Raw genomic sequence first — 18,368 nt, 5'->3', positions numbered from 1 at the left:
GTCACAGGACAAAGCCTGATGTAACCTCAGAGATTTGATATACAAACAATGTCTCGTTGGCTCAATATGACGTAAGCAATGGTCTGGTGTGTCTACCCTAAGAGTCTGTGGCTCTGGACAATAAAACAGCATACCACAAATACTAGCCAAGAAGTGCCAACAGCCTTTCAGGTGCTCTTTGCTCCACTGTTGACTGAGCCCAACTGTGGACATACAGTAGCTGTACCGCCTTTGGTCAGTGAAAGGGTTAATGAGCGGACTGATATCAGGTAACTTGAACATTTTTAGTTAATCCCTGTAAGAAATGAGCCACCCCGTACAGCCTCCAGCTTGAAATCAGTTCCTATCAAGACTACTTTTGCAGGATTAATGAATCATGAGCTCACTTTGACTCAACATGTGTTAAACACATTTGCACATCACATATTACGAGCACATCAGTATGATGAACATGCTTTATGTTCATCAAAGCAAATTCTTTCTGCAGTGGTGCCCTTATGGAAGCAGTCTAGTACTCGGATTACATTTAGAAGAGCTCATATCTGCAAATCACAGTCATATTGACCTGTTTACCTGGAGTGTAGGGAGTTTTATGTACCTAAAGGGGATATGTCGATAATGTCGCCCCAAACAGCTCGAACGACACGACTCAGGGATCAACTGGGAAATAATCAACCGGACAGCCAGCTTCCCTTTGGAATACTCCTGTTGAAAGGAGCGAGGACGAGGAGTTTCCTGGGATTAGATCTTTGCAATCTGATGCAGCTCGGCTCATAAGTCAGCCCTTGCATCCGTGTGATATATGAACACACATGCTCTCTGCTTTCTGCCACTTGAGACGTTCCCCAGCAGCGCAAGAACAACAAACGTTTATGGAGCAGACATTATCAACTACCGCACATCCTTTAATAGGCCACCACTAATTATCTACACCTTACTGAGTTGATTACAGGATCACTTACACAAGATAATTGACTTATTCTGGGTGCATTTGCACACCTGGTTATCAGTGTGCATCATCTCCCGTGTATCTTTAATGCCTCTGCACTTCGGTTACTCTGCAGTCCCCGACATGCAAGGATATGCTCACGTCACATGGACTGAGATGAGAAAGCAATCCACTTTGCGGGCCTCTGTGGTCGTGGCAAAGTGAGAAAGGATGTCAGTAAAAATAAATAAATAAATATTTCAGTAGGTTTTCAGCCCCATCAATTATAGTTATGGACAGTGTAGATTAGACAGCACTTGCCTCCAGCACAAGGGCAGCTGGAAACAGGAAACGGGGACACCAGTTGGTTTTTAGCATTCCTGAGTTTCAACCTCATGATCAAACCGAGTGTGCATCTGTTTAATAATACATGCTGAAGTCTGCATGTAAACCTACATTGAAAACACAGTATATAACCTTTGTACCGTAATGGATTTAACATTTGTGTAGTGTCTTCTGTTCCTCCGAGCCTCGTCTCAAGCCAGGCACATCCAAAATAGTTAAATAAGTAGTTCTCTTTGCAGGTAAATGATCTAAATAAATACAAATACACAGTTAGACAGTAGTACTGCTGTGGTCTCATCCTGCACCGTCTCTTCTGCCCCCCTCTGTGTGTGTGTCAGGTGTTTTGGAGAAGACACATGTCTCTTCATCCCAGACATCAAGGCAGTGGTGATGGTGCTGCCGCCCAGTGAACCCAGAATCACCATTATAGGATCTAACCAAATCATCCGGCCTGCCAGTGACTTCCGCGGCCCGCTGGGCGTGGCACCGTTCAAAGAGCTCCGCATCACCAGCACCGTGATGAAGGGAGACAGCTATGGTGGAGGTGGGTGGTCAGGGTGGGCTTTTGTCCAAACACTTCTGTCGTAGCAGCTTCTTCATTTAAACATGCAATTATGGGTCTTCATGTACAGCCCGCAGGCCTGGTGTGATGGAGGTGATGCATAACCTGGATTACTGTGATGTGCTTGTAATTGGGGAGGAACTGAATCCTGAGAGAGAGAGTCTGGGGATTCATCACAGCGCTCTGTTGGGAAAACACCTCGATGCCACCAACTCTACCTCTGGAATATCAATTTATGGTAGGAACGGCTTGAACATGAACACAGATTTGTGGCGCTCCCTCCTCTCACTGTAGCTCCTTTAAATATCCTTTAGCTATAAATTTAGATGATTTATTCTCAATAGGAGAGGGTTTTGGAGGCCTGAATGCATTCACAGAATCCCTTAAGATTATTTATGACTAACAAAAAAGTCGATAGCCAGAGTGAGCCTGATTTTTCTGTTCCCAGGCGTGGACTCCATGTCTCACTATGAGCAGGCACTGAGACAGTTGCGCTACAGGAACTGGCGACCTGCCACTCTGGCTGAGAGACGGTTTAGACTCACCTGCTCTGAACTTAACGGGCGTTACACCAGCAACGAGTTCAATTTGGAGGTGAGTTTTACATTCTGTCTAAATATTCTCATCTTATACAGTATTTAGGGTTTACCTCTCCCACAACAGTGACTTGTCTTTGCAACTCTTCTGTGTGAAAAATACCTCTTTTCCCTGCTTCATTACTGCAGGTCAGCGTAGTTCACCACGCAGTGCCCGTGGAGCATGTCAATCATATGGCTGCACAGTCCCAGTACATGAGACCGATCCATCACCCACTCATGATCCACACCTTCAACTCGCACATGCCAGGTGAGGTGCCAGTAGGGTTCAGATGTCACCTGCTAGTTTTCTTTAGCCAACCAGTAGTCAGGAATGCCACTATTTCTATATTTTGTACATATGTGTAAATGTTGCTTCTCTCTTCTTCTCCAGGAGCAGCACCTCCTGCTGCCACAGCAGTTATTGTGGTTTGCATCGCTGCCCTAGTGATTATTGTGGTGATCGGCATCTACAAAATCCACACCACCCATCAGGAAGGGTCCAGAGAGGATGAAGATGAAGTCAAAGATGCTGAGATGGACTGGGAGAACTCTTCGCTCAACATCACCATCAACCCCATGGAGGTAAATCAGAACCGTAGAAAATCAGTACGCTTAAAGAACCACAATATGATGATCAGAAGTGCTACGTGTGTCTTGCTCACATCTATCTACGACTGGATTTGGGATTTATGTTTGTTGTCCAGGACATAAGAGGACCCCAGGCGTTCGGAGAGACACGAAGAGAAGGAGAACATGAGGAGGAGGAAGAAGAAGAGGATGTTGAGCTGGTGGGAGGCGTGACAATTGCTGAGTCAGATAACAGTGATGAAGAGGAGGATGAGGAAGACAAAGGAAGAGGAGAGGTTGATGGGAGGAACCAGAAGGGAAAATATGAGTGGGACAGTTGCTCTGTAACATACTGACAAAACACACAAACATAATGATACATCTACACAAACACACACAAATATTGCAGACATTCCTAAATCCTAAGAGCAGATTCAGCACACATGGGGGCAAGCATAAAATCTAACATGAATTAACTTAAAATCTGCTGCCGGAAAATCAGCTGAATCCACCCATGTTTTTATTTTTAAACAAACAGCTCCCTCTGCTGGACAACATCCAGCATAGCCGAGTCAGCTGCAGTCCCACACTGCTGGAAAACTGGATTTCTATTCACACCACATTCAATGAGGCACAACATTTATAAACACATTTAAAAAAGCACAGTCATCTCATTTACTTTTGTACGAGCTCAGATATGTCTGGAGTTTTGCTGGTCCCTGAAAATTGAAACACATTTTTGATCCAAAACATTTAATACACTTGTCCTCCGAGTGCTTTTATTTTAGTTATCTCCACAACAATTATTAACAGCTACATGTATCCACATATGCATCCACTAGAACATGTACCCATAAACTCTTGAGGTGTAACTCCGACCATCTCAGTAGTAGGTATGACATAGCTGTGCTGCAACCTCTGATGTCGTCTCTAGTCGGACACCTTCCTGTCATTGATGTCTGTGTGATCAGTGTCTCGTTTCTCCATAAACAGTGATGAGCTTCTGTTAGAACAAGTGATGTCTAAGCATAAAGAGTCCTCGTTTGACACGAGTTGCATACAGTGCAAAGAAGAACGATTTATTGTTGCATATTGTCCACCTTTACTTGTTCTGAAGTGTTTAAACGCTAGAAGGACCACTTCTCCATCATCCATTTCAGAAAGCTGATTGTAGTTAAAATGCTGTTTGAAGAGAGTCAGTGGTCTTTGAAAGCATTTTTACTAGGACCACATCTGTCCATACTGTATTCTAATTGAGACTTTGTTGTTTGGTCATTAATCACTTCCTGTCTTCTTTCTGCAAACCTTTACATCACCTCTCCCTCTTTGATCAGAGCGTTATATGGTACATGGTAGTGAGTGTATGCAACAGAGTTATTATGTATCCATTTTCCTTTTATTAGCTGTTGTAAAAGGAGCCCTCTATGCAACTATGGGCCTTGTGTAGGAAACTAGTTAGAGGTAGATTAAAGGAACTGATTATGCAGATGCTCATACTCTGGTATGTACAGGAGTGAGCTGTCAAACCTGCCACGCACTTGCCCAGATGCAACTTCCACAACTCTCTCACGCTGACTTAGATCGGATAAAAATCATAAAATAAAAGAAATGTTGCCCTGCAGAAAATGTCAAATGTAACAAGCAGCGATTGGGGTTTGTGTGGTTTTGTGTTGAATTGAAATATTTCTTAAGTATTTTGTTTACTTCCTGTTTGCAAAGAATCATATAAGTCATGTGACTGAGGTACCGGTGAGGTGTAGCTCAGTCGTGACCGAGACGTAGCCTGCTCAAAATTCTCCTCCACGCCTCACTCACCATTTCAGTTTGTTCATGTGGACAGTTACTTTAAAGACTCTCTATGCAGCAATAACACTTCTCACCACATGTTGGCAGAGATCTGTTCAGCTGACTGTAAAGCCACTGACCATCCTGTCTTAGTTCAGTTCAATTGTATTTATATAGCATCTATTACAACAGAAGTTGTCACAAGTGCTTTCCAGAGACCCAGAACATGACCCCGAGTATTTTCTACTTAAACAATAGCGGGTAAAAACCTTAAACCAAACAGTGGCAGAGTGCTGCTTAAGGTTTCTTGAGATTATTTCACCTGCTGAAGGTCTGCTGGGTAGAGCAAGGACAGGGGGATAGGAAAGAGGGGATGAAGAACAGAAAGGCCCAGCAATTTTGTCAAAGGTACAAAAAAGACCAGATATATTAGATATATTAGTATTAATAGTAATAGTATTATTAGACCAGATATATTAGCATTAATTATTTGTTAGCAGGATAACTAAGAGTTCTATGTACATGTGACTACATGGTTAGTTGATGTTGATACTTATAATAACTGAAAAAGGAAGAGAAGGAGGAGTGATGGGCACCGCTCAGTGGATCATGTTGGTGTCCCCCTGCAGCGTAGGTCTATAGCAGCGTATCTACGATGAATCTATGACGAGCTGCTCTAGTCTTGTCCTGCAGCTGCAGCTGTGACTACTGGCCCACTGAAGTTTAGATCAACTAGAGGCTTTACTAAACAGAAAGGTTTTAAGTTTGGTTGTAAAGGTGGAGGTGGTGTCAGCCTCCCTAACCCAGATTGGAAGTTGGTTCCATAGTAGTGATGATGTGGGGCTTATGAGTGAGGACCGTCTAGCATGTCTGGTAATACTATTTTGACCCACTTGAGGCACTTTGTTGCGTTTTACACCATGAGCAGGTACATGATGTGCTGCCCACATGTGGTCAGAAGTGGCATTGCTTCACAGAGTGGCTTTAAAGCAAACATGTCGATGTCCTCAAAGTTACAGGTGACCCTAACTGTGTTTGATCTGATGTAATACAATAAAAATATATGTTATATTATTGATGGAATCATTGTTTTCAATCAACTCCACGTTGTTGCCAATGTTTCCAAAACTGCAAGGTAATGTAGACACTTTAGATATTAATTATTACCCTTGTAATAACAGATCAAAGATCCAGTGTGTTTGACGTGGCGACACCCCCAAAGTTCTGGAGCTGCAACAAAAGCCAGCATTTGCTTTTTTACCTCTCACCTGACCTCCTACCCCCACCCCATACAGCTTAAAAGTACATATGATTGTGATGTCATCTTTGTGAATCAGCTGCCATGTTTCTATCAAACTACTGTACTTGTTATTAAAGAGGATTAAAGAAAAAAAAAGATTCTTTTACAGTACATATAAAAGCAAACCCTATAACAAAATGTTTAAGATTGTGTGTGTGTATATATACATATTTGTGTGTGTGTATATATACATATATATGTATACACACACACACACACACGATTCTTTTTTTTTTGTAAGCAAAATGGTTGGGATCTCTCTCTCTCTAGTGGTCATCCCACAACTTTATGTACAGGTGGAAGCTGCATCTAATGGAAAGAGCGGAGTTCCAGTATTCCCAGAGAGCTGGATGTGATGGATGTGTTCCTGACCAGGTCTAGCCGAGGGAACAGGGTTGGATGCATGTATATCCGCTGTGCCCCTAATGCCAGGTTAGACGCACGGCCCCTTGAGTACCCTGATACTGAACTAAAACACCTCTTACGTTAGTAGTTTCATTGGTGACAAGTTCATTTTGAAAGAACATGATAATTTGAAGAGTAACACCCTTGTCCCAGCATGCAGACAAGCTACCTAGGTAAAGGGCAAGCTGAAACGCGTCCGATTTTCTGCTGCTGTGCAGTGATTTACCATACATTAAAGTTTTGTACTTCAAGTGAGTGCTGTCGGATTTAGATTTTTTGATATGTTTTTTGGACTGGCACCTGGCAGTGACACGCTTTTGCTCTTTTTGAGTGAGCACGCCAAGTCTGCCGAAAGCTACCTAGTTAGCCATTGCTAACGCAGCGCTCTGCTTGTATTTTGCGCTTTTATGTATTTGCTTCTGCAAGCAAAAAAAAGTCAGAATTTTAGCATGTGATGAACTAAACTAGTGGTTGACAGGTTGTTTGTATGTGTTGTAATCCCCTGCTGTGTGCGTACTGAAATACTGTGTATGTGTTTGCTCAAGAATCCCGGTCCACACGTGGCGCGTTTTAGCCCACCTCCCTAACCGTGGACCCCCAAGCTCCCCAGACTCCGTCCCACCATCGCCACCGGGACGGGCCAGAACGGGACAGCAGCATGTTATCACTGGTGAGAAACCATAAACCAGATTCATAAATAGCCTATTATGTTTGCTGGTGGAGGATAAAGTATTTAACTTATTTACTTCCTTTAGAATACAGATACAGTCGGTAAAAGTATCAAATTTTAGACTTGAGCAAAAGTAATAAAATAAAAGCTCATTTAAAATGATATATTCTTTGGACTTGCCCTGGTTTACGACCTCTGTTTCTGTTGTTAATCTAGGCAAGCGGAAGAGGAGCCACAACAAGCCAGGTTACTTGAAGAGAAGCGGACTGAGGGTGTGTTGACCCGAGCCCGGCGGGACCGGCACATCCAGCTGGACGATGCCAGTGATGCGAGGGAGCTCCTACCTTCCTCTGTGGAGGGAGGAGATAGCCCAGAAAGCTGCCTTCAATCAGGCTTTATTTGTCGTGCTGAGGGAGCTGGTAAAGGCTGACTTTATGGTTGAACATGTGCTGTTTTATTGTCAGTCGTCTGGTGTCTTGAAATGGTTTCAAAAGCCAGTCCTGCGCAGGATAAGCAGAGCCTCCGAGGATGTAATAGCTAGCAGTCACCGCACCAATGTCCCTGATGTGAGCTGGGAAGAGGTTTCCCCGGCTGGCTAACTCCCACAGTGTGGACTGTCCAGAACCCTAGCATCACGCAAGCTCCCTGACAGTCCAGCAAACGCAAGAACGGCCCCTTTCCATCAACAACACCGTGAAGAATGGCAGTGTTTACATTTACAATTGAAATAGTCAGTGTGATGGTGCTATGATGGGTCTGCTTCAATGTAAATAGCCATTCCTCTGAACCCTCTCTTCATCAGGAAAACAGATTTGCTTCAGCACCAACAACGCCTTTGCACCCGTCCAGCTATGTCTTTATCGTTCCATAGCTGGACGCAGTTTGTTGCACAAGAACCCCGATGTTTCTTCAGACATCCTAAAGCTCTGCACCCAGTGCGGCTCCGGGAAAGCGGGAACAATAACACCCCACCACTGTGAGGCTCGATTGAACGCCCAGACGGACGATTTGCAGCTATAATTTTGCAACAAGACAGTTATCTGAAACACACAGAGCATATATATTGTCAATACCTAATAATGACAACTTGCAGCTATTACAAAGTTGTACACGGGGCTTATTGTATACCAATGACTGTAGAAAACAAGCATTAGCTACATTAACTTACGCTCATACGTCGTATCCTATCATCTTCGTCTTTATATAGCTGTATGGTGTTGGGAAAACATATATTTTAGCCTTTGCAGGAGGCACAGACAACTGGAATATAGATTAAAAAGACCCAAACATCATTTGGAAACTGTGACCTGGCTCACACTCTTACGCAGGCAAAATCTGATATGGAGGTATCACCCAGGCTTATGTAGTTCAGGTCTTAATCACTTGAAGTAGTTCCTTTATCTCCAGAAAACAGCAACGATGAGGAGACAGCCAAGAGTATTACTTTAGTACAAGGCAAGGCAAGTTTATTTATATAGCACAATTCAACACAAGGTAATTCAAAGTGCTTTACATTGACATTAAAAGCGGCAAGACATAATTAGATGGTAAATAACAAATAAGATTGAATAAAATTATGAATAAGATGATAAGAAAAGAAGTAAAATAATTTCAATTGTGGGTGGGTTGGGGTTTAAAAAAAATGGCATACTTGATAGGGTTGGTTTTGATATCTGTGTTTTTACCATTTTGTTATTGCCCAAAAATACCAATAAAAAGATATATAAAAAAAAGCACAAGCTGTTAAAAATAAGGGCAGTAGAGTCCAGCAGGTAAGTATTTAATTTAGGAGTACGCTTGAGTAAACAGTAATGTTTTTAGACCCGATTTTAAGGAGCTCACAGTTGGAGCAGACCTCAGGTCTACAGGAAGTTTGTTCCACCGTGAGGAGCAGAATAACTGAACGCTGCCTCACCTTGCTTGGTTCTGGTTCTTGGCAACCACAACAAACCACATCCAGATGAACCTCAGGGGTCTGGGAGCTTCCTAGGAACTAACAGATCCAGCATGCATTTTGGTCCAAGACCATTCAGTGCTTTGTAGACCAGCAGTAAGATTTTAAACTCTATCCTTTGACTCACTGGAAGCCAGTGTAGTGATTTCATGACCGGTGTAATATGGTCCAGTTTCCTGGTGTTTGTAAGGACTCTGGCGGCAGCGTTCTGGATCAGCTGCAGCTGCCTGATAGATTTCTTAAGGCCTGTAAAGATGCCATTGCAATAATCCAACCTACTGAAAATGAATGCATGAATAAGTTTTTCCATGTCTTGTTTAGACAGAATCCCCTTAATTCTAGCAATGTTTTTAGGTGGTAATAGGCAGATTTAGTGATAAACTTTAGATGGCTGTTGAAGTTCAGGTCTGAGTCAATAATTACACCAAGATTTCTGGCTTGATTTGTAGCTGTTAATGACATGGAGCCAAGGTGAGCGCTGATCTTTTCCCTTTCATTTTTAGGGCCAAAAATGATCACCCCTGTCTTTTCTGCATTTAGTTGGAGAAAATTCTGGCACATCCACTCATTGATTTGATGAATACAGTTACTCAATGAGAGTAGGGGACTGTAGTCATGTGGTGACACTAAAATATAGAGCTGTGTGTCATCGGCATAAGTATGGTAGGAAATGTTGTGATGTTCCATAATCTGAGCTAGGGGTAACATATAGATGTTGAATAGAAGCGCTCCGAGAATGGACCCTTGAGGAACCCCACATGTGATCTTGGTTCTCTTAGACTCAGGGTTTCCAATTGACAAAAAAAGGCCCTATCTTGCAAGTAAGATTTAAACCATTGAAGCACAGTGCCGGTAAGTCCCACCCACTTTTCTAATCTGCTGAGAAGAATGTTATGATCAACTGTGTCGAATGCAGCACTGAGATCCAGTAATACCAGAACAGAGGATTTGCCTGCATCATTATTCAGATGGATATCATTTAAGACTTTGATGAGTGCAGTCTCAGTGCTGTGGTGTGGCCGAAAACCACACTGAAATGCGTTAAAAAGGTTGTTTTGCATCATAAAAGCATGGATTTGCTGGAAAACGACCTTTTCAATGATTTTCCCCAAAAATGGCAGATTTGATATTGGCCTATAGTTACTAAGTGTTGTAGCATCCAGATTTGATTTTTTTAGAAGAGGTTTTATTACTGCAGTTTTCAAGGCCTGGGGAAACTGGCCTGTTTGAAGAGAAGTATTTATTATCTGCAATACATCCGGAGCTATGCAGTTAAAAACTGTTTTAAAAAAGTTTGAAGGCAGAATATCAAGACAGCATGTTGTGGGCTTAAATTTTGAAACTGTTTTCGTTAGGGTTGTATTATCTAATATGCTGAACTGTCCAAGCTTTACTACAAGATAGGAAGGCCAGAGTGTTATCATTCCTGAGCTGGAGCTGCACATTGCTTGTCTTATCTGTAATATTTTGTTTGTGAAAAAGTCAAAAAAGTTATTGCATGCCTTTTCAGACAGCAGTTCAGGGGGGATTGAGGCTGTGGGATTTGTCAGTCTGTCTACCACAGAAAACAGTGTGCGAGCATTATTACTGTTTCTATCGATAATCTCTGAAAAATACGATTGCCTTGCATTCTTCAGTTTCTGGTTATAGTTGCGAAGACTCTCTTTATAAATGTTGTAATATACCTGAAGTTTGTTTTTTGCGCCACTTGCGTTCTGCTTGTCTACATATCCTTCTCTGTGCTTTAACCAGTGTGGCGTTTCTCCAGGATGACTTTTTCCTCCCGGACAGAACTTTGGTCTTAATTGGGGCGATAGAATCAATAACAGTCATAACATTGGAACTGGAACTGAAACTGTTAACAAGGTCGTCAACTAGAACTGAGGAAAGGGTTGGTGATGGTGTAAAACCCTGGGTGAATAATGCACAGGTGTTATTTATATAACGCTTTCTGATTACCTCTGCTTCACCTTTCATAGGATTGGCAACGGTGGTCATTTTAAACCATACACAGTAGTGATCAGACAGAGCAACATCGTTCACCACAACCTCTGAGATATTAAGACCTTTGGAAATAATTAAATCTAAAACATGTCCTTGGTTACTCGTTGAATCTGTGACATGCTGGGAAAGCCCAAAATTATCCAGAATATTTCAAAGTTCCTTAGCACACCCATCTTTGGGATTATCAACATGAATGTTAAAATCACCCACTAAAACAACACAATCAAAATCTATGCACATAATTGACAGTAGTTTGGCAAACTCATCAAAAAACCTTGCATCATATTTGGGGGGGTCTGTAGATGGTCACTAAGATTGCTCGACAGGGGGATTTTAACTGAATGGCAACATATTCAAAGGAATCAAATTGACAATAAGACACTTTCTTGCATTCGAAGCTGTCCTTGAACAGAGTGGCAACTCCGCCTCCTCTCCTATGTATTCTTGCTTCACTAAAGAAACTAAAATTCCGGGGTGTTGACTCAATAAGAACTGCTGCACTATTATCCTGACTTAACCAAGTTTCAGTTAAAAACATAAAATCAAGGTTGCGCTCGTTAATAAAATCATTGATTAAGAAAGATTGGCCAACCAGAGACCTGATATTTAAAAGGGCTAAATGTACATAATATACTTAACAGATTGGCAGATTTAATTGAACTTTTTTCATTTCTCACCAGTTTGATACGTTTTCTGTTACCTATCATCACAGGGATAGAGAAAGCTGATTTAACTCCATGGGGCCCAGACTTTTCCTGGGACAGAACAATGTTAATATTGACATCACAGCCTGAACCCGGCCCATATCAGACATCACTGATACGGTAGTTCAGAGGAGGTGAGGGGGGGCGGTGACTTTTGGTTAGCCGCTGTTTCCGAGGTGGTGGTTTGGGAGGGGTTGGGCGATGTGGGGGGCTAAATAAAGGATTTTGGTCTGGTGTTAGTTGTAATCCAATATTCACAAGGCTTTTCATTCTGTCAGTGAATTCCAGAAGTGGGGAGTCCTGACTGCCTGGAGAGAGAAAGCTGGGTGGGCTCTGGGGGGGTGAGGGTTTGATGTCTCCTGTTGGGGCTGGGAGAGACTCCCCCTGTTGGGGTGAGGATAAGGAGGATGCAGTTTCTCTCTGACTCTGTTTTCCATGGTCAGTCCTTGTCTCAGTGTTCTCATCACAGCGCCGCCTTATCGGTTGTTTTGGAACGTCCTGCCTCTTAAAAAATGTTGCTGCTTAGCAACTGTCCTCCATCCTTGTTCAGACGAGAGCCACCTGCCTTGAAGAGATTTCTGCGACCCCAGAAGATGTTGAAATTGTCAATGAAGTTAATTGATTGAGCAGCACATGCATCTTTGAGCCATCTGTTTAGCATCATCAGCCTGCTGAATCTTTCATCTCCTTGCCGAACCGTTGGTACAGGTCCACTGAAAAACACCTCAGTATTTAAGCATGCAACTGTGCTCATCAGATCAGTGAAGTATTGCTTTAATATCTCTGATTGTTGCTTCACAACATCAAGGGCTCCTGTGTGTATGATGACAGCTTTAGCTGTCGGATGCTCCGCAGCAATGCTCCGGATCTTCTTTGTGATATGAGACACCATGTCGTTGGTAAAACAGAGTACTTTTGAGTTTTTGCTGCAAAAGGATTGTATCTCATTTACAGCTCCGTTGCCCACTATCAGCATACAAGACCCAGTTGTTAGCTCTGCCTGTAGCCCTTTAGCAAGGGATTTAGTCTCATACCTGTCTCTGGAGCCAGAAGATGAGCCTTCTCTCAGGGAGTCTGGAGTTTGAGAGAGCGGAGTAAATCTGTTCTCCAGTAGAGTCGCTGTGTCTTGAGGCGATTTGCTCTTAGCTTTTGTTGTAGCCTTCCTCCTCTTGCTGGGCACTGGGGTTGAAGAGTCATTCCTGTGTGATGGTAGTGCAGGCCAGTCGATGTTGTCCAGGGTCACCAGGTGCCGGGTTCTGCCAGATAACCGTCTTCTCAGATCTGAGGGAGGCGATTTGTAATGCTTTGGCTTCGCACCAAGAGAGTTCCAGGGAGGACTTGTTGATTTTATACTCGCCTCCTGTTGCGTCTTGGTGGTGTTAGTTAGCTTTCTGTTAGCCTGCTCCCTTTCACTGTTTTGGGAAGTCGGCAGAGTAGATTCATTCCCATATTGTCCATTTATCTCTCTATTCACTTTGAGCCTGTGAATTTTTGTTTCCAGTATTGCTATCTTCTGGAGCAGTTTGTGGTAATCATCCATGGAAAAGGAAAAGGGAGGCATCTTGCTGCTAGTTAGCTTCTGCTAGCTGCTGCTAGCTGAGTTCCTCAATCCCCGTCACGATAGCGCAGGCTTGTGCTGCTGTAGTAGAGTTTAGAGTACTAAAACGGTTTAAAATAAAAGTGGTAGACTTCAGTAACTATCATAAATAGCTCCCGGTGGTAAGGTATCCAGGTCCTGCTTTCCAGAAATTGTTTTGCAGAAAAGAAAAGATTGCAGAGGAAAGAAGAAAAACAAAGTGGGGGGAGCGGAGAGCGAAGCGTCTGCACTCAGCAAGAGGCAGAGGGAAAACAAGGCCAAATCCACGATGTTTGAAGTGAAAGATTCCGAAGAGAGCCTAGTGTTTGGGACCAATCAAGGCTCCAACGAAGGGAGGGCTAAGTCTAAACCACGGCTCCTCCCTATCAGTTTAGCCAATTATACTGTGAACAATCATCGCTTTCAGATGAGGTGAACACTGGGAACTGATCACTGGCAAGAAGGATGCTGTCAACAACTACGCCTGTGGACGCTACACCATTGGTGGGGAGATCATAGAAGTGGTTGAGGGATGGGTTCTGTTAAATGGTGAGTTAATTTGAAATGGTTTACACATTGAAATACTGACTGTTGCCTCATAATTTATATCCTCACTCTCTCTGTTGGCAGGCTGATGATTGCCCAAGCCTTCAGGGCTTCCTGGTGTTCAACAGCTTTGTTTCCAGTCCAACTTGGTGCCATACCCCTGTATTCACTTCCCTCTGAGCACCTATGCCCCTGTCATCTCCACCGAGGCAGCTTCCCACGAGGAGCTCACAGTAGCTGAGATCACAAATGCTTGCTTTGAGCCAGCCAGATGCTGAAATGTCACCCTTGCCATGGCAAACACATGGCTTGCTGCCTTCTGCACCGTAGTGATGTGGTGCCCAAAGACGTCAATGCTCCACAGAGCAGTGCCCCTCAACCCTTTTTCTCTTTCCTTTCATCAGCTCAATCCACAGTTATTAATTAGAAGTATTTCATAACCATCATTGTTCTCCATTCTTCTTGTAGTCTGTTTCGCTGGTCTGCCCCCTCCCTTTCTCTTCTGTGCATGTTCGCAGGTCAGAGCTTCCAGAGCTGCATGCTGACCTGCAGTCCCATCCTCTGACCTTCTCAATGCTTTCCTCCATCTGTCTCTTTAGATGTTTCTATTGGATATCTGCCAACATCCTGACCTGCAGCCCCCCCTCTGACCACCTCAGTGTCTGCTGTCTACATCTGTTTATATAGTCGTCTCTGTAGTACATCAACTAACCACGTATCAGTAATATGTACATAAAACTCTTAGTTCTCCAGCTAACGCTCCTATCTCCCTTTTCCTGCTCTACCCAGTAGGCCTTCAACAAGAGGGTCCCCCCTTATGAACCAGGTCCTGGTTTTTACCAGGACCTGGTTCATACCTGGGTAAAGTTCTTACCGACCATTGTTTATGTAATAAATGCTCAGGGGTCAAGTTCTAGGTCTCTGGAAAGCACCTAGAGACAACTTGTGTTGTAATAGACGCTATATGAATAAAATTGGAAAGCTGCCATCAAAACCAAGCGCACCATCCAGTTTGTAGACTGGTGTCCAACTGGTTTCACGGTTGGCATCAACTACCAACAACCCACTGTAGTCCTTGGTGGAGATCTGGCCAAGGTCCAGAGAGCTGTGTGCATGCTAAGCAACACCACTGCTATTGCAGAGGGCTGGGCTCACCTCGACCACAGGTTTGATCTGATGTATGCACACTTGGCTTTGTTGTGGGTGGGGGTATGGAGGATGGAGAGTTCTCTTGAGATCAATGAGGATATGGCAACTCGGGATAAGGATTACCTAGAGGTTGGTGCTGACCCCATCGACGTGGAGGAAGACGAGAAGAGAACTAAAACATTTGCTACTTGGGCAATAGTTCCTGTAAAGTTTGCCACAATAAATACATGTTCCCCATTGTGATGCATTATCGTCTGTTCATTTCAAACACAACTCAAGATTAGAGTTCATTGAGCTACCGAGTTATAAACTTTATTTTCTTCTCCAAATGGATCACAAACCTAGATGTATGCAAGTGGTGTTGCAGTTGATTGCAACAAAGTCCCAGAGCCTCTGTGCCATCTTTCTGTGAGACATCATCAAGTCAAGTAAAAATGTATTTATTAGCACATTAAAAGGAGTTGAAGTGCTGAACAATTGGACGGATAAAGCGAACTATTTCAACAAGTATTAAGTAAGAACAATAAACCTGATGCAATAAGGATAAACCTAATGACAACATAAAGGAAAACAGTGTATGATAAATGTAATTCTGCTCAACTGGGACTAAAAGCCAAAAAAAATCTATGTTTTCAGGCGAACTTTAAAATAATCAAGCCTGCTAGCAATTCTAATGTCAAAAGGGAAACTGGTCCAGAGTGTTAGGGCTGCCACAAAAATGCTCCATCTATTTGTTTTTTTTCTAGATCTGAGATAATCCAGGAGCGGCTGGTTAGTAGACCTCAGCTGTCTTGCTGCAGTATGAGGCTTTATCAGTTCACACAAGAAGGGGGGGAGCCAAGCCTGTGAGACATTTAAAAACAGGTAATAAAAGTTTGAACTGGATCCTGAAACAGACAGTAAGCCAGTGTAAGGACGCCAGAATGGGAGTGATGTGATCACATCGTTTTTTTTTTTTTGCCTGTCAGCAGGCGAGCAGCTGCATTTAATACAGCCTGCAAACACCACAGCAATGACTGATCAAGACCAAAATACAAGAATTACAATAATCCAGTCTAAGATGTCAGGAAAGAGAGACCACCAAATGCAGAGTTCTATCAGTCTATGAGACACAAAAATGAACACTATTTGTAATAATAATGACATACAGGAAGGGTGAAGAGAACAGGGTGAGGAAAGAGCCCAGTGCATCATTTTCTCATTAAAAAAAGGGACATTTTAAGACCAATCCTTAAATTAAAGAGACGGTCTGAGCCCTAAAGTCAAACTGGGAGCTGATTTCATAGGAGAGGAGTTTGATAACTGAAGGTTCAGCCTCTTATTTTACTTTTCTAGAAAAGTTGTGTCAGGTAAAGAGGAGCTAGGCCCATTAGAGCTTTATATGAAAAGGGGAGTTAGCTACCCATCCTGAATTTAGGAGGTTAAAGGGTGGCTCAGATTAGAGAATATGATTTGTCCTGCCAATCCTCATCAGAACTCTCAGCACCTTGGATCAGCTGGAGGAAGACTTGACCAAATATGATGGTGCAGAATATTAGAAGAAGCCTGTAACAACTAAACTTTAAAACATGTTCCTTTATGTGACGGTTTGCTAAACAAATATAAGAAAAGTCTCATTTTATTCTATATCAAACTTTGAAAAAGACTTTGTGCAAACCTCAGTTTAGGGATGTGGAGCATGATGGTCCAGGGCTGATGGAAGTTTATTTCCCTCCTTGCCTTTGGGTAAGAAACACACACATTCAACTACATTAAGTTATGTCTCATAACTTAAGAGGGACACAAGGATATGGTCACGTGGCTCGTGGTTAATAAAACATGAACATCTTCAAATGCTTGTTGAAAATGCAAAATGTATTTAAACTTTTTACATTTATGCTCAAGATGCAATAACACTATTGTGTTTGTGCCTACTGTAACAATTGTAATTCACACATCATACAAAATAGAAATTAAAATAAATATGATTTTTGTGACACTGTCACTTTAACTTTTCAAATCAGCCCAAAGCCCATTTTCTGCCTACCTTTTAAAAATGAGAGCCAAGGACAGATGAGCTCTTCAGCACAGATGAGGTTCACTATAACTCCTACAATAAAACCCCCCAGCATAATAAAAAGTACATAATTTTGCCCAGGAGAGACATCTGCCCCTTTCGATGAAAGAATTGTGTTGATATATCTTTCTGTTTCCGCACAGTGAGCGTTTGTTCAGAGCCTTCCAACCATGGAGTCATTCCAGCAGCAGTTACAGGGGACAAGCTTCTGCAGGATGTCACTGGTGTTCCAGCTGCACAGCTGCAGCTCCTTTACCTAATTAATGCATGTTTAGCCGTAGGCGCTAACATACTGGCATTCTGTTACATTTACATACAACTGTGCAACTGGGCCAGCGGTTTTATTCCACTGACCTTCACATACTGGCCAAGCAAGAGAAAAAAACCTGCAAAAGTTTACTTACATACATGAAACCGGCATTCCTGAAAGTGTGACCTAACATTGTGTACCTGGGTAGTTCGTTGCATTCATGGTAAATAAACAATTAAAACATAATAGCAGAGGGAATGACACTTTCAGCTTTCTTCATAATATTATGCTGTATGGGGAATGTACGAGAGAGTAACAGTTTGTGGGTGCGGCGCGCTGATGTGTGGTGAAGTTGAGCGGGAAGGTTTGAACACTGACCCAGACAGATTCAGCTGCGTACAGCATCAGCACAGTAAATAAAAGCGTTGTGGCTCCTCCAGCTGGAAGTGTCAGGGTCTTCCTCACCAGCTGGAAGTGTCAGGGTCTCCCTCACCAGCTGGAAGTGTCTGGGTCTTCCTCACCAGCTGGAAGTGTCTGGGTCTTTCTCACCATAGTTTTAAATCATAAAGAATTATAATGGCAAACAAAGTATTTTGAAGGCTTCTAAATTACAAATCAAAATGATCATGGGGCAATACAAAGTACCCCCAGTTACATTTTAATAGATTTTAAATCAGCTTTCAGTAATAAAAATGTAATTCAACTATAGCTTAGCTCAGACTGCGATCAGATCTCAAGATTTAGGTCGATTGCTGTTGTTGTTTTGGTTGGCTCCGTGCCGGTTTCGTGTTTTGTTTGTGGTTTTTTGTTGCAGATTTCCAGTGCTTGACGTGTGTTTCCGTGTGTTCCTGCTTCCTGGATTGGCAGTGGATGTCGTCAACCCCCCCCCCCCCCCACAAAAAAAATAAAAAATAAAAAATAAAAAAATAAATCACTGGGTTTGTATGTGTATATTTATGTATGTGTACGCATATGTATGCGTATATATA

At 42.7% G+C, this 18,368-nt stretch overlaps 1 protein-coding gene across 1 annotated transcript in view; it reads left to right on the top strand.

Moving 5' to 3' along the window:
- The window catches only part of clstn2a (calsyntenin 2a), a 164,885-nt gene extending 158,747 nt beyond the window's left edge, over positions 1-6,138 (top strand). The window contains exons 13-18 of the mRNA XM_061732004.1: positions 1,612-1,817; positions 1,906-2,073; positions 2,284-2,429; positions 2,561-2,681; positions 2,805-2,995; positions 3,118-6,138. Of these exons, the coding sequence (XP_061587988.1) occupies positions 1,612-1,817; positions 1,906-2,073; positions 2,284-2,429; positions 2,561-2,681; positions 2,805-2,995; positions 3,118-3,336 (1,051 nt within the window). The 3' untranslated portion in view covers positions 3,337-6,138. The remainder of the gene's footprint in view (positions 1-1,611; positions 1,818-1,905; positions 2,074-2,283; positions 2,430-2,560; positions 2,682-2,804; positions 2,996-3,117) is intronic.
- Positions 6,139-18,368: the final 12,230 nt, after the last annotated feature.

The sequence above is a fragment of the Cololabis saira genome, chromosome 10, assembly GCF_033807715.1.
Source record: "Cololabis saira isolate AMF1-May2022 chromosome 10, fColSai1.1, whole genome shotgun sequence".
Taxonomy (NCBI): domain Eukaryota; kingdom Metazoa; phylum Chordata; class Actinopteri; order Beloniformes; family Belonidae; genus Cololabis; species Cololabis saira.
This window is presented reverse-complemented; position numbering and strand designations above follow the sequence as displayed.